Genomic DNA, 26,285 nt, shown 5'->3' with positions numbered 1-26,285 from the left:
TGATGATGGTGATAATGGTGATAACGATGGTGGTGATAATGGTGATGGTGGTGATGATGAGGATGGTGGTGATGGTGATAATAATGGTGATAATAATGGTGATAATGATGGTATTATGATAGTGATGATGGTGATGGAGGTGATGGTAATGATGGTGGTGATGATGATGGGGATGATGGTGATGGTGATAATGATGGTATGATGATAGTGATCATGGTGATTATGTTGGTTATGGGGATGGTAGTGATGATGATGGTGATGGTGACGATGATGACAGTGGTGATCATGATGATGATGGTAGTAGTGGTGATAATGAAGATGATGGTGATAACAGTGATGAATGATGATAACCACGACACAGTGATGATTACCATGTATTGACTCCTAATAAGCCAGAAATTCTGCTAACTGTATTCACCTTCACCACAACCCTAAGTGGATATTATCATTACTGTTTGTATATTATTATTACTGTTTATATAATAATAATAATAATATTCTCACTGTTTATATAATAATATTATTATTCCCATTCTCTAGATAAAGAAGCTGAGCCTCAGAGACTTTATGTAACTATACCAAGGTCATACTCCTAGAAAGCAGTAGAGGTTTGATTTAAACCCAAGTCAAATCTCCCCATCTCCCAAGTGCTTACTGTTCAAGTGATAGATTATGTTCCTCTCTATACACACCCACTGCCAATCTTAGTGCAGGCAAAACATAAATTAGAGCCATATCCTGTTCTATTTCACTTTGCTTTATTGAGCTTCACAGAGAACGTGCTTTGGCAAATTGGAGGTTTGTGGCAACTCTGCAACGAGAAAATCTATCGGCGTGATTTCTCCAATAGCACGTGCTCCCTTCACATCTCTGTGTCACATTTGGGTAATTCTTGCACTAGGTCAAGTTTTTCATAATTATTATATCTGTTAGGATGATCTGTGGTCAGTGATCTTTGATGTTACTAGTGTCATTGTTCTGGGGTTTCATGAACCACACCCACATAAGAGAGGAAACTTAATAAAAGTTCTGTGTGTTCTGACAGTTCCAATGACCAGCTATTTTCTCACCTCTCTCCCTCTCCTTGGGCCTCCCTATGCCCTGAGACACAATAATATTGAAATTAGGTCAAGTAATAACCCTACAGTGGCCCCTACGTGTCCAAGTGAAAGGAAGAGTCACACATCTCTCATTTTAAATCAAAAGCGAGAAATGATTAAGCTTCACAATGAAGGCATGTTGAAAGCTGAGTCAGGCCAAAAGTGAGGCCTCCTGCACCAAACAGTAAGCCAACATGTGAATGCAAACAAAATGTTCCTGAAGGAAATGAGGAGGACCACTCCAGTGAACACGCAAATGGTAAGTGAAACAGGCCTTAGTGCTGAAAGGGAGAAGGTTGGTGTCATCAAACTTTGATGATCAAGCCAGTCGCGACATTCATTTAAACCAAAGCCTAATCCAGAGCAAGGCCCTGACTCTCTTCAATTCTATGAAGGCTGAGAGAGGTGAGGAAGCTGCAGGAGAAAGGCTGGAAACCAGCAGAGATTTATTCATGAGGTTTAAGGAAAGACGCCATCTCCATAACAGAAAGTGCAAGGTGAAGCAGCAAGTGCTGATGGAGAAGCTGCAGCAAGTTCTCCAGAAGATCTCGCTGAGATCATTGATGAAGGTAACTACACTAAAAAGCAGATTTTCTATGTAGACAGGACAGTCTTCTGGCGAAAGAAGATGGCATCTAGGACTTTCATAGCTAGAGACAAGAAGTCAATGTCTGGCTTAAAAGCTTCAAAGGACAGGCTGTCTTGTTAGAGGCTAATGCAGCTGGTGACTTTAAGTTGAAGCCTATGCTCATATATCGTTCAAAAAAACCTAGGGCCCTTAAGAATGATGCTAAATCAATCGATCGAGAGTGGTGGCTCACGTCTGTAATCCCAGCACTTTGGGAGGCTGAGGTGGGCAGCCTCCCATGAGGTCAAGAGATAGAGACCAGCCTGGCCAACATGGTGGAACCCCGTCTCTACTAAAAATACAAAAATTAGCTGGGTATAGTGGCAGGCACCTGTAGCCCCAGCTACTCAGGAGGCTGAGACAGGAGAATCGCTTGAACCCAGGAGCCAGAGGTTCCAGTGAGCTGAGATCACGCCACTGCGCTCCAGCCTGGTGACAAAGAGAGACTCCATCTCAAAGAAAAGAAAAAAAAAAAAAAAAAGAATTATGCTAAATCAACTCTATCTGTGCTCTATAAATGGAACAACAAAGCCTAGATGACAGCATATCTGTTTACAGCATGTTACTGAATGTTGTAAGCCCACTGTTGGGACCTAATGCTCAGAAAAAGAGATTGTTTTCCAAATATTACCGCTCCTTGACAATGCACCTTGTCACTCAAGAGCTCTGATGGAGATGCACAAGGAGATAAACGTTTTCATGCCTGCATACACAGTATCAACTCTGCAGTCCATGGATTAAGGAGTAATTTCGACTTTCAAGTCTTATTATTTAACAATATGTCTTGTAAGACTATAGCTGCCATAGATTCCTCAGATGGAGCATTCCAGATGCCATTAAGAATATTCATGTGTCATAAGAGGAGGTGAAAATGTCAACATTAAGCTGGGGAGAAGTTGATTCCAACTCTCACAAACGGTTTTGTTTTTGTTTTTGTTTTTTTGTTTTTTTTTTTTGAGATGGAGTCTCACTCTGTCACCCAGGCTGGAGTGCAGTGGCGTGATCTTGGCTCACCACAACCTCTGCCTCCCAGGTTCAACTGATTCTCCTGCCTCAGCCTCCTGAGTAGCCAGCTGGGACTATAGGTGCCCGCCACCACACCCGACCAATTCTTTGTATTTTTAGTAGAGACAGGGTTTCACTGTTAGCCAGGATGGTCTCGATCTCCTGACCTCATGATCCACCCACCTCAGCCTCCTGAAGTGCTGGGATTACAGGCGTGAGCCACCACTCTCAGCAAAGAATATTCATGATTCATAAAAGGAGGTGAAAATAACGACATTAAGTTTGGAAGAAGTTGATTCCAATCCTCATGAATGACTTTGAGGGGTTCAAGCCTTCAGTAGAGGAAGGAACTGCAGGTGTGGTGGAAATAGCAAGAGAACTGGAATTAGAAATCGGGCTGAAGATGAGACTGAATTGCTGCAATCTCATGATAAAACTTGAATGGATGAGGAGCTGCCTCTTTGGGATGAGCAGAGGAAGTGGTTTCTCGAGATGGAATCTACTCCTGGTGAAGATGCTGTGAACACTGTTGAAATGACCACACATGATCTAGAATATTCCATAAATTCAGTGGACAAAGCAGTGCAGGATTTGAGAAGATTTCATTCAATTTTGAAATAAGTTTTACTGTGGGTAAAATGCTATCAAACAGCATTGTATGCTACAGAGAAATCTTTCGTGAGTCAATTAATGCAGCAAACTTCTTTGCTATCTTATTTTACGGAATTGCCACAGTCACCCCAACCTTTAGCAACCACCATTCTGATCAGTCAGCAGCCATCAACATGAGGCAAGACACTCCACCAGCAAAAAGATTACAGGCCACTGAAGACGCAGGTGACTCAAGTATTTTTAACAACAAAGTATTTTTTAATTAAGGTATATACATTACTTTTTCAGACATGATGCTATTACACACTTAATAAACTAGAGTGTAGATATAACTTTTACACGCACTGGGAAACCAAAAAATGTGTGTGCCTCATTTTATTGCAAGATTCATTTTATTGCAGTGGTCCAGAACCAGACTCATTATCTCTAAGATACGCCTGTTACGTGAGTCATTGAGAATACTGAAGAGGATGTTGATGTTCAGGTCATTTCTGGATCCGAAGAAATACTCCCTTTGTTCAGACTTACCAGGCTGCATACAACCCCACGCCCCAGCCTCTGGTCGACCAGTCATCCTCTCTGCGTCTGCCAGCTGGAGCCGCACTCATCTTTCCACCGGGGCCGAGGTCTCACGGTGCCATCCCCCCGGCCTCCTGCAGGCTGAGTTGACCACTGGGCATCCTGGGCGGGAACACAGGGAGCTGCTCCAACTGCCTGTGGCCCTCAGGCCAGCTGACCGATCCTGCTCCCTTTCCTGTCCAGCCCGTGAGTCTCAGCCTCTTCACCCTGCATTTCCTGCCTCCTAGGAAGGGGGGAGCAGTGCTGAGTTTCATATTTTGCCTTAGGATGTTTCTCCTCGCTCTCTCCTAACTGGCAGGCAGAAGTCGGTCCCTCTGTCACTCAATCTCCTGAAGGCTGTGATGTCCAGATCCTTCTGAAATCTGCCGCGTGCCTGGCCCAAGTGGCTCAAGGCACAGAAAGCCTGCAAGTGGATGGAACGAGATCTCCGAGACCCAAATCAGGCTTCTCCTTTATCTCCAGAGAGGCAGTGCTTACAGCATGAGACCTGGGCAGTGATGGAGTGGAACAGGGCTGACACGGTCAGGAGCTGTAGAGGAGGAGTCTGTGGCTGACACCAGTCTTGCGATGATGCACACACCGATCCTCAGAAGTTCTCGGGACTTCTTCGAGCCAGCCTGTTCTCCCTAAGTTCCCTTCATACCACAAAGGCCCTCAGCCACAAAAGGGAGCTATGTCCTAGCACAGATGAACCATCCACGTCTTCCTGTCCCTCCTACTCCTCCCCATCTCTCTCTCCCCCTACATCTGTCTCAGCACCACTCCAACATCCAGTTAAGTGCTCCTCCCTGCCCTCGCCCAAGCTGCCTGAGGACAGGAGTTTCTGTTTTTTTTTTTTTTTTTTTTTTTTTTTTTGAGATGGAGTCTCACTCTTTCGCCAGGCTGAAGTGCAGTGGCACAATCTCAGCTCACTGCAACCTCCGCCTCCTGGGTTCAAGCAATTCTCCTGCCTCAGCTTCCCGAGTAGCTGGGACTACGGGCACCTGCCACCACACCCAGCTAATTTTTGTATTTTTAGTAGAGACAGGGTTTCACCAAGTTGGTCAAGATGGTCTCGATCTCTTGACCTCATGATCCGTCTGCCTCAGCCTCCCAAAGTGCTGGGATTATAGGCATGAGCCACCGTGCCCGGCCATTTCTGTCTTTTTCTTTGCATAACCAAAACACAGCTTGTAAACGTGGATGGCATTGAATGGCATTGGATCAACATTCCAGACATGTAACACTTCTGGGTGATACCATCCAACAGTCAAGAAAGGTCTGGACTTCACATCGGGACTGATGGGAGTTTCTGCCTACTGAGCCTTGCTTGTACTCAGTGGACTGTGCAGACTGTTAACTACAGCCATGACCCTGCGAGTGGAGGCTACAGCCCCGAGGTCTGCAGAACTGTATGACGCACAGCTAGGGTTGGCCATGCTGTTGAACAGAATGATACGCCTACACCCCTCTTAGTACACTTCATGGTCAAGCTCCAATCAAAACCAAAGAGCAGGCTACACAACATAGGGAAACAGTCTCTACCAAAAAATAAAGAGTTTAAAAAATGAGCCAGGCATGGTGGTACGTGTCTGTAGCCCCAGCTACTCTGGAGGCTGAGATAGAAAGGTCCCTTGAGCTGGGAGGTTGAGTCTGCAGTGAACTATGATTGCATCACTGCATTCCAGCCTGGGTGACAGAGCAAGACCTTGACTCAAAACAAAAGAAAAAAATGGAGAGAGTGAGGGAAAGCCACTCGCACTTGGTTCACATGAGTTACAAGTATTCTGCAAGGTGAGAGACTAAGAACTGAGACTACACAACTATGGGCAGAATGCGGTCACTGGAGACAGGCAGAGGCAGCTGTGTTTGGCCTGAGTCTGCCACTTATGCTGAGTTATGAGTCACTCGGGCTGCCATGGCAAAAAGCACCACAGACCAGGCTGCTTAAACCACAGACATTTGTTGTCTCCCATTCTGGAAGCCATAAGTCTGAGATCAAGACGTCTGCAGGGCTGATTCCTCCGGAGGCCTCTCTTCCTGGCTTGCAGACGGCCGCCTTCTCTCTGTGTCCTCAGGTGGTTGTCTCTCTGTGCGTGTCTGTGGCCTCACCTCCTCTTAAGGACTCCACTCCGATGGGACCAGGACCCACTCTTAACAACTTCATTTAACTTGATTGCCTCTGTCAAGACCCAATCTCCAAACAAAGTCTCATTCTGAGGTCCTAGGTGACGACTTCATTCGATATAGGAATTTTGGTGGGGAACAGACTTAGCCCACAGCACTGAACGACCACAGGCGAGTCTCTGCAACCCACCAAGGGCCACCACCTGCCTATGGGGGGACACGTCTGCACTGATGAGTAAGACACGTAAACCATGGTGGATCAGCAAACCCGCACCGAAAAGTGTCTGGCCTGCGGGGGTCACAGGAGCTTCCTGGGCCAGGCTGTTTTGATTTACAGCAACGTAGCAAGAAGAGTTTCCTGTGAGAGACTACATTGCTTTCCAAATCTGTTTTGGGTCCTGTAAAATGGTGACGATGACAGCTGATTTTGGAAGATAGTAGTGAGGGCGAGAGAGTGTCTAGACAAAGCTTGAGAAAATGGTAAATATTATACCATATAAAATAGGTCTTATTGCCGTGGGTTATCTGAAGGCTGTGGAAAGGGCCATCCACAACACGAGGCTCGGATTACACAGATGGATTCAGGGGCCTCCACCTCTACGGCATCTGCTAATTCACCTTTCTCAGGTGAGACTTACATCCACCATCCTCTTGACTTCTACGCAACCAGCCCAGGAAAAGCCAAGAGAACAAGAGGGAGGAAATGCCAGGGCAACGCAGGTCGTGGCCCCATGGGGACATTCCCTATTCAGGATCTGGAGCCAGAAACGTAGACATCTGGAACAGTCAAGATGCCAGCTCTGCAAACGCATATAAGCAGCGTTCGGCAAGAACTCACGAAAGCCAGAAAGAAATCCAAGTTTCTGAGCACATCATTCATTACGAAGAAGCGCATTTCACATTCAGAAGTTCCTCTGCCGTGATGCTTTCTGTCATCATCAATTTCTGCATGATGCATTTTCAAGGGCCCATGATAAACACAAGCTTGGCAGGGGCCATGGAAAGGTGCACGCAAGTGTCTTCGGGCCTTTGATAGCTGTTCATGTGCAGTCTGTGTACCTGCACGCCTCTGACGAACAACCAACGTCAGGGTCACCCCAAACATCAATTGGTTTATTCCCAAATGCAATTATCCAAATGAAATAATACTTCTTACTGTAGACAGAGGCCCACTGGGCTGGTACGCGTGGTGGCAAACACTAAGACCCTCGCACGGGTAACACACAAAGCTGAAATCAGAGATGTCAATGAAACAGAGAAATACGGGGTGACCTTGACTCAGAAGGACAGCCTGGTCAGGGGGTGCTGAGGTCCAAGGGTCAGGCTTAGTGCTTCTGCATGTTTAAATGCCAATAAAGGGTAACGTAGCTGTGGATTCGTTTTTCCAATTAGAACACTTTTCACACAGTGAAAGCTTCATGGCAGCCGCTGGATGCTGTGGCGAAGGGGTGGGCACACTGTAACTCCGGGCGATTAGTAAAGAGGCTGCCTGTCTGTCTGTGCTATCGTCGAGGGGATGCTAAACTGGGAGACACTGCTTGGTGCTGCCAGCGGTCCATGGACTCCTTGGGGATGACTTAATCTTCCTCTTTCCATAGCCATGATTTCAGGCAGAGCCATCGTAAAGCAGAGACCAGATGCTGGCCAGAGAAATCCCTTTAGGAGCAGTAAATTGAAGTGAAGTAACCGGCAGCCATGGAGGGGAGTTATAATTAAAAAGTCCTGACTGCAGACACAAAACACTTACTATGCACCCACAGCCTGGCTCGTAAGTGCGCTAAACACATCATCTCTTCCTTACGTTCTCCAGGAGGCGGCATTAGCACCCCCACGCCCAAAGAGGAATGCTCCAAAATGCCAGATAGTTCCCAGAACCACACAGCTGCAAGAGGAGGAGCAGGGATTAAGGGGGTCCCTGAGGCCGAGCTAATGAGTTCAACTCGATCCCGGCAGCACACAGAGCTGTGAGTCAGGAAGATTAAGCCAGCAGGAGGTCAGAAAGTGGATTAAAGACGAGGCCACAGAGGCTGGTGAGGCTGCTGCTGGGACGCAGATGCTGCTCGGAAGCTGTGATGCAGAAGGCCTCGTCCGTCCAGAAGGGAGGGCAGCGAGGGAAGGGTGGAGGCTGGCGGGGAGGCAGAGTCGGAGCCAGGCTGGAGAAATCGCCCAGGTCCAACCTCAGAGCAAAGATGCTAGAAAAAAGCCCCACCCTTGGATTTAACACAGAAAAGTAAAAACTGATGATCTGTGGCCCTGGTATTGCCACCCTCTGGATAAGCCTTACCAGACTGGGATGGCAGCAAAGAGGGGACGGCTACTCCTCACCAGCATGGCCTGAAACTATAATACTCCCCCCCCAGTGTGGGATTTACAGAGCTTTGCTACAGAATGTGTAGTAATTCCAGACCAAAGCCACTTTTCCCATACATTATTTTCTCCATGAGATTTAAGATATTAACTCTAAGCCGAGGCAGAAGAGCACCTCAAGTCAGCCGTTTCCCGTGCAGGCTACGGAGACCCCTGCAAACTGGGGCAATCTCTCCCACGTACAAAGCTCGATCCCGATACGTAACGGAGGAAGGGTCCACATACAGTCCTTACAATATTTGTTTTAAATGATGTGTAAGAAAATAAAGTTCGGCCGGGCGCGGTGGCTCAAGCCTGTAATCCCAGCACTTTGGGAGGCCAAGACGGGCGGATCACGAGGTCAGGAGATCGAGACCATCCTGGCTAACACGGTGAAACCCCGTCTCTACTAAAAAATACAAAAAACTAGCCGGGCGAGGTGGCGGGCGCCTGTAGTCCCAGCTACTCGGGAGGCTGAGGCAGGAGAATGGCGTAAAGCCGGGAGGCGAGGCTTGCAGTGAGCTGAGATCCGGCCACTGCACTCCAGCCTGGGCGACAGAGCGAGACTCTGTCTCAAAAAAAAAAAAAAAAAAAGAAAATAAAGTTCTTCTCTGCCTTTATGGAGGGCGCCCTGTGACATGAATGATAACCAATATGATCAAGGCTCGACTTTCCATGGTAACTTCCACTGGAGAGCCCCAGGGCCTTCCCTTTTGTTTTAAACAATTTGTAACTCACCAATTTCTTGATTAAAACAGTCAAGTGTAAACCACTCCTCTTAAGGACAGGAAGGCTAGTTTTCATTGCTGTATTACAGAGACAGTGGAGGCAGAGGGAAGGCTGAGGGGCTGGGGAGCAGCACTCTCTTTGGTCTTAGCAACCAGTTAATGAAACCACAAAGGAAATCAGATTCCATGCCTTCCACCTCCCCAAGAGGTAATTCAAATGCATACTACAAAGGACATGGCAGGGCTACTCAAAGTGGAGACCAAAGATCCTAACCATTTATTTCTATAATCAAGAGAATGGATAGATGGGTGAATGAGTGGATGGAGGGAGTGAGGGAGGGGTGAGGTGGGTAGGAGGATGAGTGGATGGGTGGCTGGGTAGGTGGGTGGCTGGGTGGATGGATGGATGGATGGATGGATGGATGGATGGATGGATGGACGGCTGGGTAGGTGGGTCGGTGGGTCGATGGATGGATGGATGGATGGGTGGGTGGGTGGGTCGGTGGGTCGATGGATGGATGGATGGATGGATGGATGGATGGACGGACGGACAGATGGACGGACGGATGGACGGCTGGGTAGGTGGGTCGGTGGGTCGATGGATGGATGGATGGATGGATGGATGGATGGATGGATGGATGGATGGGTGGGTGGATGGATGGATGGATGGATGGGTGGGTGGGTAGGTGGGTAGGTGGGTGGGTGGAGGCCAAGGAGCCCTCCTGCCACCTACTCCCCAGCAGGCCCAGGTGTTGAAGAGAACACAGCAGAAGGTAAATCTGACCAGAACCGGCTTTCTACCTCGAAAAATCCACCTGAAGGAGTCAAGAACAAACCTTCCTGAAGTGGAATTAAGAGGCTACCATTCAGGATCACGGCCACCCAAGCCGCCAATCTCCCAGACACACAAACTCCATCAACTCCTGGTAGACGACACCCAGCTCTCACCTCGCAGGGGCCAGGAACAAGGAGTCAGACACACACACAGCAAAGCATCCAAACACAGCTTCTGATGGTAACAAACCACACCCCTGCACCAGCCGTCCAGAGCCCCCTCTCACAATGGGGCGGGGGGAGGGGCACTCACACAGCAAAGCTTCCAAACGCAGCTTCTGATGGTAACAAACCACACTCCCGCACCAGCTGTCCAGAGCCCCCTCTCACAATGGGGTGGCGGGGCACACTCACACAGCAAAGCTTCCAAACGCAGCTTCTAACGGTAACAAACCAGCCCTGCACCGGCCGTCCTGAGCCCCCTCTCACAATGGGCGGGCACCTCATGGTCTCTGAGGATGAGGAGCCAGCCCCAGGTACAGGAGGGGAAGATATGCTCAGATGCTGCCAGGACAGGCAGAGTCCTCCCAATATTCAAAAGCAGAGGAATCCTCAAATACAAAATGCAAATACAGTAATTATATGCTTGTGACCAAAAAGAGGGGATTAAATCCTGAAGGAGGAGGAGGTGAAACCTCCTTGTTCCTGGGGTTCTATTTTAATCCACAATAATAAGCAGGCAGGCCAAGGTCACTTTGGAATGAAGCATATCCGCCTGGGTGTGGTGGTTCATGCCTGTAATCCCAGCACTTTGGGAGGCTGAGATGGGAGGATCACTTGAGCCCAGGAGTTCGAAACCTCTCTGGACAATATAGTGAGACCCTGTCTCTACTAAAAAGAAAAAACAAATTCCCAGTGTGGTGGTGTGCACTTGAGAAGCTGAGGCAGGAGGACCCCTTGAGCCAAGGGTGCAATGAGTCGTGACTGCATCACTGAACTCCAGCCTGAGTGACAGAGCAAGACCCTATCTCAAAAAAAAAAAAAAAAAAAGAAAAAAAAAAAGAAAAGAAAGAAAGAAAAAGAAAAATCTGAGAGTCCATTTGGAAGCAGCAGTCAGACGAGAGGACATCCCCGTCAGCAGGTGTGTGCCACAGGGTGAGGCAGCCCAGGGGGAATGAGAGGGCAGGGGCCTCCCAGCATGGCAAAGGTATTAATGAGCATTGAGTGACTGCATGGGTGGGGAGAGAGGGAGGACAGGTGAGTGACAATGTGTGGTCTTTGAGGGGTCAGGATGGCAGTGCAAACGCTTTTTCCTAAATGAAGTACCCCACTTGAAGATGCACCTGCTTTATAAATGGAAGCACTGACTTAAGCACAGAACGAGACACTCGTTTTCCCAAAGCGTCTGCCAGGAGGTGGACCAGGTCGCAGAGCTCGCCCCTCAGAATGACAGCTGAGCTACTCGGTGCCAGTCCTTGGGGAGAGGCAGACGTGGGGCCGACGTACACACCCCAGGAGAGCCCGAGAAAGGCCACTGCAGTCCCATTCTATTTTCTTCTCTGCTCTCCTTGCAACATGGCATTAAAAAGAGAAACCGCTTCAGGCCATGGGGCCAGTTTTCTTCCCTCTTCCTCATTCACGCTCCCCCAGAAATAACAGAGCTCACCGTAGTTTGTATTGATTTTGGCACGTGCCACTTGTGTAAAAGGCCACACTGAATATCCGGTGCCACCACTCCACCACAGCGCATTTCAGAGGACGCAGAGATGCTGCCCTCCCTGTGCCCAGAGCCCACCCCACCACTCCCTGCGTGGCCTGGGAAGCCCGCCCACACAAGACTATTCAAGTGAGGGTTCTGGTTGTGCCTGAAGGGTCACAGGCACTGCTAGAGGCTCTCACTCAATGACTTAAAGCTTCAGTCCCACTGGAGGGTGAGGCTCAGAAACAGCACTCACTCGGCCAACAGCAGTGGGCCCGGACAGCAGGGGAGGAGGGGCAGCATCTGGGGAGAAGAGGGGCCGCCCAGGTGCTTCTCCAGTACCAACTCCCAGCTGGCGGGCACTGGGGCCTCGGTGCAGACTCACTCGGCAGCTCCTGGCTGGCTCCTCCAGGCACGGTTCCAGGAACTGTCTCGTGTCCCTGGCTACACAGAGGACTCAGCCCCACAAGGGATTTCACACAGGAACAATGTCTGCTTTGTTGCTGAGAGCTCACACCCAGAGGATTCCTGGTTTTGGCCTCCAGGGGCTTTGTTTGCCTTGAACAGAGTGAAGCAAAGTGGTCTTCAGAAGGTTCCAGAAACAACCAGGCTCCCATGAGTGGAGACTAAACCCTGAAGAGGCCCTGGCTTTCAGGAGGAGGTGCTACAGATTAAATCTGGGCTGGAGCAGAGCTGTGGCTCCATCCGTCACTCCAACAGGTCTCTAGTGCCTCTAGCAAAGTGGGCAGAACACCTGCTGGGGAAACAACCCCAGCCCTGCAAGGGGAAGATGACCCTGTCAAGGACAGCGTCAAACAGGCGGGGAGGCCGGATCCGGCCGGGTGTAGGAGGCCCCTGATCTCCCGACACCCTTGCCCCACTGCCAATGGAGTACCTCGATGGCTGTGACGACCAGGGCCTCCCTCCTGTGTGGCTGACGAGAGCCTCCGAGTGTGGGCGGCACCTCCAGGAGGGTGGACTCAGGAGAACAGAAACAGTAATGGGCCCCTTGTGGGTGCTCCTCGGGCTGGACGCCAACCCGCAATGGCTCACTTCACAAGTGGTGTTTGTGTCCCGACAGGTGGAACCCCGAGGCTCAGACCTTCAGACCCTCACCCAAAAGCAGAGTGAATGGCGAGGGGGATGTGAGTCTGACTCACGCTGGGACGACTGGGGCCGGGGCTGCTTCGAACACAGCGCTGCCTGCTGGCCGCCTTCCTGCCAGGAATTCGACTTGCAGGTGCAAATCAGCCCAGTACCAAGCAGTTGGTGGCGCAGCCAATGCCAGTATCCCAGGGCGGCCACCCAGCAGGTTTCAAGGCCCAAGCCTGGGAACCCCCGGGACACTGGCTCTGCCCCTCACTAGCTCTGGAGTCTGACCCTCCTATTCCCATCTGTAAACTGGGATTAAACATAAACCCTCCCCATGACTAGGAGGGGGCAGTGGGGCTCCCGGGGCTGGCTGGTGTCCTGCGCCTTCTTCCGCCTGCAGGTTACACGCTGTGCTCCGTCTGAGCGCATGGGACACACGCCCTCTGGACAGGTGTGTTACCCTTCAACAAAGATGCTCACAGTGCTGCCTACCTCAAGGCTGACAGCACTTTGGGAGGCTGAGGTGGGCAAATCACTTGAGGTCAGGAGTTCGAGACCAGCCTGGCCAACATGGTGAAACCCCCTCTCTACTAAAAATTAAAAAACAAAAAAAATTATCCGGGTGTGGTGGTGGGTGGCTGTAATCCCAGCTACTCAGGAGGCTGAGGCAGGAGAATCGCTTGAATCTGGGAGGCAGGAGACAGAGGTTGCTGTGAGCTGAGATTGCGCCACTGCACTCCCGGCTGGGCAACAGAGCGAGAGACTCCTCAGACAAACAAACCACAACAAAAAGACGTGACTTTGCTCCTCCTCCACCTTCCACCATAATTGTGAGGCCTCCCCAGCCATGTGGAACTGTGAGTCCATTAAACCTGTTTTTCATTATAAATTACTCTGTCTCGGGTAGTTAGCAGCCTCGTTATTAGCAGCATGAGAATGGGCTAATACAGCGTTTCAGGAAAGACGGGGATTCCAGGCCCTGCACGTGGACGCCACCCTCCCAGCCCTGGGCCTGCTCATCTGCAAAGGCAAACAGTCAGCCAAATCTAACTTCGTAATGGAGCCGAAAGAAACTCACTCATGCACTATGTGAACCAACAGAAAGCCTGAGCTGCCCACAGCCAACCGGGATGAGACGGGGAGAAACGTCAGGGAAGCCGCAGGGACCTCGCACAGACACAAAATGAACCAGACCAAGAAAGGCGGCACGCAAACCTCCGACGGCCTCCGAGCTGCATGAAAACTCAGCACAGTCAGAAGACGAAAAGCCCCCAAGAATGCTTTCTGCCAGGGAGGACAAAAATAAAGACAGAAAACCTACCAAACAAATAACTCAAGAGAGTACTCTCAAAAAGAGAGAGTGCAGGGCTATGGAAACAAACAAAAAGTCAAAAGAGCATGACTACAATAAATCAGAAATTACAAAAAATAGAACGGGTCTAACTTAGAACACAACAATTAAAGGCTCAAGAAAATCACAGCAGGCCGGGCACAGGGGCTCAGGCCTGTAATACCAGCACTGTGGGAGGCCGAGACGGGCAGGTCACCTGAGGTCAGGAGTTGGAGGTCAGTCTGACCAACATGGCAAAACCCTGTCTCTACTAAAAATACAAAAATTAGCCAGGCTTGGTGGTGGGTGCCTGTAATCCCAGCTACTCGGGAGGCTGAGGCAGGAGAATCGCTTGAACCTGGGAGGCGGAGGTTGTAGTGAGCCGAGATCGCGCCACTGCACTCCAGCCTGGACGACAGAACAAGACTCTCTTTCAATTTAAAAAAAAAAAGAACGGCAAACAAACAGAAAAATGCCAAGCAATTAAAGCAATTAGAGAAAAAGATAACAGATATGAACAAGGAAAATCCAATACAGGGATAATTACTATCCCTGAAATAAAGGATCCAACCGATAACACAGAAAAAGTAACAAAACACAGAAAAAAATCACTAAAATGAAAACGTCCTCAAACAGAATCTGCAGAGAGAAAGTTTTTCTAGGAAAAACCAAGAATGCCCAACACCAAACACTTCCTGGTCCAGCAATGGAACTACTTCTTTAGGAATTTAGTCCAAAACAAAAAGTCACCTATGAGATGGAAAAAATAAATCTGTTGGCCTCAGATGTATTCAAAGCAATGTTCAGGGCAAGAAAACAATCAAACAACATCCCCACAGACGGGAAATTGTGACTCAAAAATACAGAGGAGGTCAGGTATGGTGGCTCATGCCTGCAATCCCAGCACTTTGGGAGACTGAGGCAGGTGGATCACCTGAGGTCAGGAGTTCAAGACCAGCCTGGGCAACATGGTGAAATCCCGTCTCTACTAAAAAATACAAAAAATTAGCCGGGCGTGGTGTTTACTTGGGAGGCTGAGGCAGGAGAATCGCTTGATCCCGGGAGGTGGAGGTTGCAGTGAGTGGAGATCGCGCCACTGCACACCAGCCTGGGTGACAGAGTGAGACTCTGTCTCAAAAAAACAAACAAAAAACCCACAGAAGAAAAGAGTTTTCAAGCCGGAGGGAACAAGTTGACATTTTCAAAACACAGCCAATCCTCACTATGTATGAATTTTGGATTGGGGGTGTGCCTACTCGCTAAAACTTATTTGTAACCCCAAAAGCAATGCTTTTTGCACAAAACAGCCAAAGGTTTCAGTTGCCCAATGCACGGGTTCCCACGGGAGGGTGAACAACGTGGTGGTCCGTCTTCCTGTCTCAGCTCTCACCTTGCAAACAGGCATCTGACTGCAGCCCACAGAGTGTCATGATTCTCACACTGTTTGTGCTTTTTCTTGGTGATTTTGCCATTTAAGAGGGGCCCTAGCGAAGGGCTGAAGTACTGTCTACTTGTCCCTAAGGCAAGAAGGCTGTCATGAGCTTCACACAGAAAACATGCCAGAGAAGCTTCACTGAGGCCTGCGGGAAAGCACTGTTGGCTGTGAGTTCCATGTTAATGAATCACCATTACATATTAAATAAGGCATCTTTAAACAGCAACGCACATAAAGCAAGATTGCGTACTGACCTATGGTCAAACATGCGACCAGGGGCTTGTAGGAATCAAACCCTACACTTCTCCTGGGAGCAATGGCCAAGGCGTCACTCATTCAGCATCTGTGGCAGCTTTTTAGAACACAAGTACCACAGCTAATGAGCATCGACCGTCCATTCGCTGAGAAAGCACTGCTCTCAGGAACTCTTCCTAAAAAATCCCACTGAACAATGAATTCCCTCCGATTAAAGACAAAACAACAACCAGAAAAGGATCCGGCAAAAGTAAAGGCCATTGCAAAGGCAACTGACGGCAGTGACCCCCTCGAGAGAGAGAGTGGCTGCGCGCCCTGCAGACATGGCGGATAGTAAGTGGGAGGGAGAGTAACAATGTGCGAAAAGTCACTGTCCACACCCAGCAAGGCTCAGGAGGTGGGGGAGGGGAAGTGTGTGTGCGCGCACGTGGGTGCACCCTTGCACACATAACTAGCTACTCATTCACCAAACTGATGCCCTTTTCTTCCTGGGTTCAGACCTCCACTGCGTTTCCCAGCCTACTCTGCAGTCAGGTGCAACCTCCTCATGAAACCAGGGAAGATGATGCACTTTACAAGTTCTGTCTCTTCCTCTCTTATCTTCTGGGCAGACACAGAGGACCCTGTGGAAGATTCCAGAGCTCCAGGGAATGGTCCAGCTATCGAATGGAAAGAGTCTGGGTCCCCGAATGTCTGTATGGACCAGAACTTCCCACCTGTCCATCCTGCCAAACCAGGTGGACTGAGAAAAGAGAAAAAAGTAAAGCATTGATATGTTAAGTGCCTGACATTTGGAGACCTTTTATTACAGCAATGAGCTTAGTATACCCCTAAACCATATAGGAAGAGGACACAGTGAGCAGGGGAAAAAACTGTAATAAAAAACAAAACAAATTCCAGCCTTCCAGTGTTTCATAATCACTTCTTTTAACTTCACAGATTTAGCTGGAAAAAAGTCTCTTGTGACAAAAAAAATAAAAGAAGCATTTCCTTCACCATCTTTTTCTCCTCTTATACTCAAATAAAATAACATTGATGATGTTCATTTCTCAAGAGCGTGTGTGGTTTGAGCCCACATTTACCAAGGTATTTCTATCCATATACACATCCACCCATTGCCTGTAATCCTGCAGAGGGGCATGTCGGAACGGGGATCCACAAGTGTTGATGTGACCTCCACTGCTGAGTCTGGCATTTGTGCTTTCCTGCATTACTTGATCTTTAAGTAACAATCATTTATAGCTTTTATAAGAGGCATTAAATAACACAGAAGAAGGAACTCCAAAAGACCACGCCTATCCTCCTGAACAGCCTTTGTACTACCAGGGCAGCCCCTGGGCCCCGTGGCATGGCCGGATTAGCTCTGGGCCATCAGGCCACCCTAAGCTTCCCCCACCATGGGTGTCTAATCTTTTGGCTTCCCTGGGCCACATGGAAAGAAGAATTGTCTTAGGCTACACATAAAATCCACTAACACTAGAGAGAGCTGATAAGCTAAAAAGAAGAAAAAAGTTGCAAAAAAAAAAAAAAAAAAAAAAACCCTCTCAGAATATTTTGAGGGAGTTTATGCATTTGTGTTGAGTCACTTTCAAAGCCGTCCTGGGCTGCATGTGGCCCACGGGCCTTGGTTTGGACAAGCTTGTCCTAGACGGTGAAGCCACTTGGTTGAGGGCATCCCTAGAGGGCATGTGTTAGCCCCCTCAGCCCAGTTAGCGTCTCTCCCAGAAGGAGCAGGGCTGGGGGTAGGCTGAGCAGAGGGTCCCTGCTGGACCGCAAGCTGCTGGCACTGGGGGAAGAGGAGACACATTTAGCCCTCGCTGGGGACCAAGCCCTGAGAGGTGCTAACCCCAGGGCATCTCTTAGCCCCTCCACAGCACCAGGAGCTAGGACCCTGGATGGGCACCAAGTGAGGCACCAGCAACACAGCCAGTGGGCAGCACAATGCTTCCCCGATCTCCAGCACCTGGGCCTCCCTTCCCCATCGTGGCTGGGGACAGGAGACTGTACTCAGAGGTCAGGGTGGATGCGGAGCACTGGGCTCGCCTCCTCAAGCACCTGCAGCAGCCTACACCGCCAGCCCACCTCTCCCCATTCCTTTCACCCAAAGCTAAAACGAGAAGGGTCCTCTCAGCCCACTGAGGCCCCAGGAGACCCTTCTAGAAAGCACAGATGGAGACTGTCAGGAGCCTCACCCAGATGCCCCTCTGAGTCCTAACTCTTAGATGCCCACCATGTTCTACTCCACAGCAAAAGGGCTTCGTACCAACTGCCCCTACTACTGTCATCCCCACCCGCCTTCCCCAGGTGGACAGACGGCGTGTGAAATGCTCACAGGCCAACCCTACTAGGCGCCTGTCCGCAACCATGATGTTTGCTCCATGCTTCCAGCTCTGTCCCACACCTCCGATTTGAGACCGCGTGGGGCACAGTCCCTGCTGTGAGGAAGAGGGAACGCGGCTGGGCGACTGGCCCCCAGCTTGCTCAGGTGGATTCAGGCAGAAGATGAAGCCACACCCCTTCCTCTGCACACGAAGGTCCCCTTTACCGACAGCCCCAGTTCCCAGGGGCCATCGTCCTCCTCGGGGAGGCAAATCCAACAATGGGGACCCCCAGGCATAAGGACAGACGTCCAGGGCCCAGCCAGCGTGGGCCAGGGCAGCCTGAGGGCTCTGGGGGGCACAGGAATGACACTGGGCCCAGGGCTGGAGGGACAGGAGGAGGCAGACAGTAGCCACGTGGGGAGGAGTGCTCAGAGCTGTACGCCCTGGAAGTGGGGGAGCATGGGACGCTGCCCCTCGGGCACGGTGGAGTCCGGCACCAGGAAGAGGCAGGGCCAGGCCTGAGAGCCTCCTGCATTTGGTGCTAGAAGCCAGTGGCAGGTGCGCCTGCTGTCCGGGTTTCCTCTGCAAGGCTGTGAAATGCTCCTCTCCATCTTTGGGCCCCTTGCCTCAGGTCTGGTACAAAGCAGATGCTCGGAGAATGTTTGTGGATGAGGCGGGGACAGTGACCACGACAGCATGATGTGAAGCCAGTGGTAGCAGGGAGGGGAGGTGGGCACGGGAGGGAGCCTGCGGGGAGGCGGGCAGAAGTATGGAGCAAGGAAGGAGCACGGTGTGCCTGGAACAGTCGGGACCACGGGTCCGGGGATGACCAGAGCAGCCCTCTGGTGTTCAAGCCACAGGTGACATCGTCCAGATGGGAACCAAAGGGCAGACCACAAGGCTCACCGTCTGCTGCAGGTCATGGATGACGACGCGGATCACCAGCGTGTTGCCCTGGCTCTCCTCCGTCCTGGCACCGCCTGGCTTCTCCGCAGTGGCCCGGATCGTGTCGTAGATGGTCTCTTCTTTGGAGCTGTCTGACTCCGACCCCACGGAGTAGTCGGAGAAGCTCTGGGCCATCTCGTCCTCACTGGATGTTGGGCTGCGCGGCATGGCTGCCTGTGTCTTCAAAGTGGGAAGAAGGAAGACAAAGAACAGGAAATGTGAAAATAAAAGAAAACCCAGGGGCAAGGTGAACGCTGGCACTAGAACACATGTGGTGGACTTGCTTTCACAGTCGTGTTTGCTGGTGTGACCGCCAGCCGAGGGCCCCGTGTGTGCACACGTACAAATCCCAAAGGGTGGACACGAGTCAGCACTGCCTGCTCTCCCTGGAGCCTGAGCAAGAGGCAGCAGCCAGGATCCAGAAAAACCCTGCAAACTCTGGTACCAGAGCCATGAAATCCCAGCACTCAAAAGGAGCCTGAGTTAGCCCGGGATGACCACAGCTTACAAAGATGAAGCAGAGGGCCACCAAGGCCATCTGAGCTGCCCAAGGTAAGAAAAAAGGCTGCCTTTTGTTTTCCTTGGAGGACAGAGCTGCAGGAGAGGAAGAAACACAGGTCGGAATGGCGGCAAGTTCATGCTGTAATAACCCCCTCCGCTTTAAACACAGGGCAATGATAGGTACCACGTAAAAACAGAACAAAAAGCCAGGGCCAGGCTCACAGATGAGAGAACCTCCCAGACCAGGACTGGAGAGGAACCCGAGTCATGAGCAGACTGCAGCCATCAGACTCGGGGGTCCCCAAGAGGCAGGGGCAGCTGAGAGTGCAACCTCCTCAAGGTCAAGTGCAATAAAAATTACCCCACAAAGAGTCAGGTCAGGTTGCCAAGGGCCGCCTTACACCAAGGCTTTATTTTTTGAGATGGGGTTTCACTCTTGTCACCCAGGCTGGAGTGCAATGGCGCGATCTCGGCTCACCGCAACCTCCGCCTCCCGGGTTCAAACGATTCACCTGCCTCAGCCTCCCAAGTAGCTGGGATTACAGGCATGCACCACCACACCCAGTTAATTTTGTATCTTTAGTAGAGACAGGGTTTCTCCATGTTGGTCAGGCTGGTCTCGAACTCCCGACCTCAGGTGACCCACCTGCCTTGGCCTCCCAAAGTGCTGGGATTACAGGTGTGAGTCACAGCGCCCGGCCAGACCAAGGCTTTCAAGAAGGACACAGACTGAACTCTGGGGACAGCCATCCACTATTTGGTGGCTGTAGCTATGGCATCCTCCACCTCTGCAGGGCAGGAGTGCAGAAAGGGTTGGATAAAAGTTGGCTTGACCCCGGCGATGGTGGGGACTGGTGGAGGAGGGGCTGTGCTGAACCAGCAATTCCACTTCTGGGTGTATTCTGTAGGGAAGGATGAGGCCACGTGCATGCGGAAAGGCATCTAAGATTGTTCCCTGCCAAAGCAGCACATGGAAATGCATGGTCACCCTGACTGTTTAGGGACCGCTTGATCAGGCTGTGGTCTCTTCATTCCCATGAACTCCACAGCCGTGACAATGAATGAACCCAAGCTGCATGCGGATGATCCCCAAAACGTAACACTGTGCAAAAGGAAGGCAATTTGCGGAAGGATTCAAACCATATACAGTCATTTCCAGATAAAGGCTGGAAAGACGTCACACAGTCCCGCAGATGGTACATGGGCATTTCCACCCTGCGTAATGGCGCAGAAGCAGTCAACTGCAAGGGCACAGGCCCAACGCAGGAGAGCAGTTCCCTCTCAGAGGAAGTCAGGGTGGGCTGCGCTGGCCACGTTGCTTTGAGCCAGGCAGTCCCAGCAACTACGGCACAAGGTCAAACTTGATACAGTGAGGACACAGATGTTTGCCGTATTATTCGCTCTGTTAGAAATCATTCACTAGGAGCAAGGAAGGAGGGCCGGAGTGCCGGGGGCAGAAGAGGCCACCCCAAAATATGCCGCCTGGGCATAAGGCCCGTCCTGAGCCGAAGACGATGGAGGAGAAACAGGTGGGAGAACAGCTCGCTGCCTTACCCCGCCGCCAGTGTGCCTCAAAGCAAGATGTAAATTCAGACGGCGCGCCCACCCCCACCACACCAGGAAGGACAGAAGTTCATCACTGGAGACAGCTTTAGACCCTTGTCAGCTCTGCCCTGGAGGAACCTATGGAGCCAGCTTCACCAACAGACTAGCCTTCGGCTGCTGTTCCTTTCCTGCAGCTCAGCCACCTCCTAATTGACCCGTCCAGGAATTCACAGTCCTTTCCCTTTGTCTTGTCTCTTCTCTACAAATGTGCTGTTCCTGCACTGAGGCACTATCCAAAGCCCAAGCTCTAGCCACATTTTGAGACACTCTTCACGGACAGATGCTCCACGTGTCCACAAACTGTTTTTCTCTTGTGACTCTGTCTTATGTCAGCTCAATTTCAGGGCCTCAGGTAGAGAGGAGGGTAGCAGGAAAATACATTTCTCCTTTGCAGGGGGAGGGATTAGAAGAAAGGAAGGAGGGGAGGGAGGTGGATACATGAATGGATGGATGGATGGATGGCTGGATGGATGGATGGATGGATGGATGGATGGATGGATGGATGGATGGCTGGCTGTGTGCATAGGTAAGAAGGAGGGAAGGAAGGAAAAAAGGAAGGAGGGAGGGAAGGAGGAAAGGAGGGAGGGAGGGAAAGAAGGAAGGAGAGAAGGAAAGAAGGAAGGAAAAAGGGAGGGAGGAAAGGAGGGAGGGAGGGAGAGGGAGGGAGAGGAAGAAAATGATGAGAAGGAAAGCTGAGAAGATTTCCTAATGCAGGACCTAAGTCTGTTGCCAATTATTCACATTAGTGGATAACCACGACATTGATAATCCCAAATCAATAGTTTAATCTTCTATTTAACCTCTGGCTATAAACCAAAATATATTTACTGTGCACCAAGTATACATGAGGAACCCCCCAGGGTGCGGCTTCATGTCCAGCCCACGTTCTTTCTTTGTAAGAAAGGCGCCATGCCGTGGTCCACAGTCTTCGGAGCACACTGTGTCCAACCACCTAACACAGTCCCTGCATGGCTCTCCTGGGGACTCCCGGCTGCGTGGAGTGGGGTGGGGGCAGGAGCTTCCCAATCTGTGTGTAGACACTTCACAAGGCACAGATGATGGCACAAGCCGAGAAAAGGGGGTGCCTGTTTTTTGCCATCGAGTCCCTAAAATGGGATTGGGCTTTATAGGAATCCTGAACTTAAGAGTTTTCACAGAACATATGGATTTCAGTCGTCTCTAGAAAAATCACAGGCTCCTGCCTCCTGGGCCCACTCCACCCACCTGGCAGCCATGTGCACACTGGGCCGTGTGGCCCTCTCGATGGGGCAGGAGCAACATGATTCACCCAGCCCCACCTCGCCATGCCCTCTGCACAATGGGAGCTGCCGACCCTTCCCATCGAGGTACAGTGAGGCTCACCCTGCACCCAGCTCACCCGCCCCATCAGCCCTGGACCCTGGCAGCAGAAGTGTAGGTTCACAGACCCTGTGCTAGCGTTTTATAACTGGGGGACCCTGTGAGTGTTCAGGGATGTCCCAGGGAGGCCACGGGCAGTTCACCAGGAACCAACGCTCTATGTCCAATTAGGAGAAAGCTGATACCCGCTGCTGGCTCCCAGCACTCCTCCAGCGTGGAAAGAGCCTGCCAGGTAGCGGAGTGCGCTGGAACTATGTCCTGAGCAGGCACTCCGGCCTTGCCCTCAGCTTTGCTGCCCAGAAACCTGACAGCAGCCACTCCCCATCAGGTATCAGCCTCCATCTGTGGGTGCGATGCCACCCCATTCCACCCATTTTTATTCTGCGTCCTCATTCTCCTGGGCCCTGCTGGGTTAGAAAGCAGTGCAGGCATGAGGGTGAAGGAAAGGAGCCCTTCTTAAGTGGAGTCAAAGCTACTCAGAGCTCGTGTCACCCATTAATGCAGAAAGAAGCCAAGTGTGGTAGCGGGGCCAGCCTCAGTGTCAACGTCTGAAAAATGGCAGGGTGGGAGCCCCGAGCTCAGAGCCTGGCACAGAGCAGACACGGCCCACATTGGTTCTGTCCCTGCTCAGGTCAGATAATGTCCGGCTGGCAGGAGCAGGCGAAAGACTGTCCAAGCTCCAAGCTGCTTCCAGGGGGGCATGTGTAGGAAGCCTCCCTCAGTGGAGAGTGGGCACCCAGTGAACACACACTGGGTGGGAGGCCAGGGCTCCGGATCGCAGATGCCCACGAGAGCAGTCAGGGGGCACAAAGGGGGTGACGCTGGCAGAACGTGGTCCCCAGATCAGCCAAGCAGCAGCATTCCTACTCTGGCCACAGCTGGTAGGTAGGAACGCAGGTCTGGTGTTGCCAGGCCTGCAGGTATCTTTTAGATATGGCAGATTTGATGCAAGAATGTGGAATGTATAAACGTTGGAAATTCACTTTGTTTTTTACTGAGACAGAGTCTCACTCTGTCACCCAGGCTAGAGTGTAGTGGTGCAATCCCAGCCCACTGCAACCTCCGCCTCCCAGGTTCAAGCCATTCTCCTGCCTCAGCCTCCCAAGTAGCTGGGATTACAAATACCTGCCACCACGCCTTGCTAATTCTTTGTATTTTTAGTACAGATGGGATTTCACTATGTTGGCCAGGCTGGTCTCGAACTCCTGACCTCAAGTGATCCACCTGCCTCTACCTCCCACGGTGCTAGAATTACAGGCGTGAGTCACCGTGCCTGGCCGGAAATTCACTGTTTTTAACAGATTACTTTGCAGGCCACATAGTATACATCTATAGCGGGACCTGAGTCCAGGAACAAAAACAACGGCCCACAGCAGGAAAGAGCAAAAACGGGCTCCTGGGGCTGCGGCCCCCGCTGCTGCCGGCAGACATCGTCGCCCACTAGGACCGTGTCCCCCAGCGCCGGCTCTAGGGGTGATGGTCACAAACAAGCACATCTGCTCCCAAACCACGGTGCAGAAGGACCCCAGTGCTGGGTCCGAAGAGGAACCAGGATTTCGTGCAGCAGCCGAGGAGCAGACAGGAGAAGGCTGGGTCACACCACCCAGGCTCTTCGCAGAACCGTCCTGGGAGCGCATGGCCAGAGCTCTCACCGAGAGGGTCTTGACCTTCGTAAGGGGCTTGAGTAACCTGATTAGCAGCTCCCTGGGAACAGCAGACACCTGATCACTGCCTGGGAAAACATTTAATTATTAACTCCCGGGGAGAACCACCGGGCAAGGCAGACAGCGCAAGTCCCATCTATATTTCAGACAAACAACAAAGACACTTTACTGCACGTCCCAAATAATTGCACGGGACATACTTATACTAAAAAACTCTCTGTTGTTCATCTGAAATTCAGGCAGAACTGGGTGCGCTGTATTTTATCTGGCAACACCGTGGGAGAGCCAGGGTGGGCTGTGCTGAGTTCTCTAACCCCGTGAAGACCAGCATGCCGGAAGGCTCCGCAGAGAGAATGAAAGCAAAGACCAAGACACAATCTGAAATCCTGGCTTCCCCAGGAAAAGCCAGTCCCAGCTCAGGGGAGGGGAAGATTACTCACCACCCCGGGCACCCGTTCTCTGTGTAACTAATCTCTCGGGGCGGGTCAGGAGACAGGCTATAAAACCCCAGGTCAGGCCGGGCATGGTGGCTCAAGCCTGTAATCCCAACACTTTGGGAGGCCGAGACGGGCGGATCACGAGGTCAGGAGATCGAGACCATCCTGGCAAACACAGTGAAACCCCATCTCTACTAAAAAACACAAAAAACTAGCCGGGCGAGGTGGTGGGCGCCTGTAGTCCAAGCTACTCGGGAGGCTGAGGCAGGAGAATGACGTGAATCCGGGGAGGCGGAGCTTGCAGTGAGCTGAGCTCCGGCCACTGCACTCCAGCCTGGGCGACAAAGCGAGACTCCGTCTCAAAAAAAAAAAAAAAAACCCAGGTCAGTGAACTTCCATGACTCTTAGTGTGTGTTTCTCTCATTGGCCCTGCTAGGGTGGACTAACGAGGAGAAAACAAAATCATCACAGTCAAAGCAAGTTCAACAAAGACTCGGCATTTTGCTGCTAACTTGCTCCAAGAACACCTGAAATCCTCATCAGGTTCATGCACCTTCCAATACCTCTGATGAAAAGGTAGACAGACTTTTCCACTAATTATTTCAGCCACTGTGAAAATATGAAAGCTGACCTGGAAGAGAAGATACGTAATAAAAACAAACAAAAAACCTCACGGCCAGAGCTGACGTTGTCAAGGTTAGGGTTGCAAAACCACCATAAACACCTGTAAAAGTGCAAGAGTTCAGCTGGGCGCAGTGGCTGACACCTGTAATCCTAGCACTTTGAGAGGCCAAGGAGGGTGGATCACCTGAGGTCAGTCAGGGGTTCAAGACCAGCCTGGTCAACATGGTAAAACCCCATCTCTACTAAAAATAGAAAAATTAGCCGGGTGCGGTGGTGGGCAGCCTGTAATCCCAGCTACTCAGGAGGCTGAGGCAGGAGAATCGCTTGAACCTGTGAGGCAGAGTTTGTAGTGAGCTGAGATGGCGCCACTACACTCCAGCCTGGGCAACAGAGTGAGACTCTGTCTCAAAAAATAAACAACGACAACAACACAAAAAAAGTGCAAGAGTTTCCTCTGCTGAACTCTGATTTAAGATACTTTTTCACCAAAAGAAAAGAGTATTTTTATTTATATGGAATTTGAGACACACCCTGTATGTGAAACACATGGAAACCGAGATTTTGTGACTGCTCATTGATTTTGTGCATTCATGTGTGTAAAAAGCGCTTGTCCTCAAGGCAGTGAGAACCCCGAGGCTTCCCTGGTGCCTTCTACAGACATGTAAACTCGGGGTCAAACGGCTGCAGGACTGACAGCACTCCCTGGGAATCTGTGGAACTAGAATAGACTATTCAAGGGATCCAGGTTCCATTGCAATGTTAGAAAACTGCCGTTCTAAGAGCTGACATAAACATAGAGCTGACAGCAAGTGCTAGGGGGTGCACTTCAGGGAAGGGTGGGCCGCCAGCCAGTCCAGAGTTGGCCGGGTGTGAGGGAAGGGGAGGCTGGCGGGGCAGAGGAGAGAAAGGCATGCCGGCTTCCTTCTGTTCATTTAACCCACTGTTCTCCTCCCCGCACTTGCAAAATATATCAGCTGAGAAGGAGCTAGAAAACAACACATGGGGACCCTGGAGAGAGGGTGGACTGCTCTGAAGTTTCTGCGAAAGCAGACCTTCTGACACAGTGCCCCAAATAGTGAAGGGGTGAACCTACCCCGCCCACGCTCCCAGAGGAGGGATGGACCTACCCCGCCCACACTC

At 51.0% G+C, this 26,285-nt stretch overlaps 1 protein-coding gene across 1 annotated transcript in view; it reads right to left on the bottom strand.

Moving 5' to 3' along the window:
• Nucleotides 1-26,285, bottom strand: part of SHANK2 (SH3 and multiple ankyrin repeat domains 2) — a 646,969-nt gene that overhangs the window by 558,816 nt on the left and 61,868 nt on the right. Inside the window, exon 2 of the mRNA XM_023186421.2 lies at nucleotides 18,917-19,135. Within this exon, the coding sequence (XP_023042189.2) occupies nucleotides 18,917-19,123 (207 nt within the window). The 5' untranslated portion in view covers nucleotides 19,124-19,135. The remainder of the gene's footprint in view (nucleotides 1-18,916; nucleotides 19,136-26,285) is intronic.

This window comes from Piliocolobus tephrosceles, chromosome 13, assembly GCF_002776525.5.
Source record: "Piliocolobus tephrosceles isolate RC106 chromosome 13, ASM277652v3, whole genome shotgun sequence".
Classification (NCBI taxonomy): domain Eukaryota; kingdom Metazoa; phylum Chordata; class Mammalia; order Primates; family Cercopithecidae; genus Piliocolobus; species Piliocolobus tephrosceles.
Note: the sequence above shows the minus strand (reverse complement) of the source record. Positions and strands in the feature narration are given on the sequence as shown.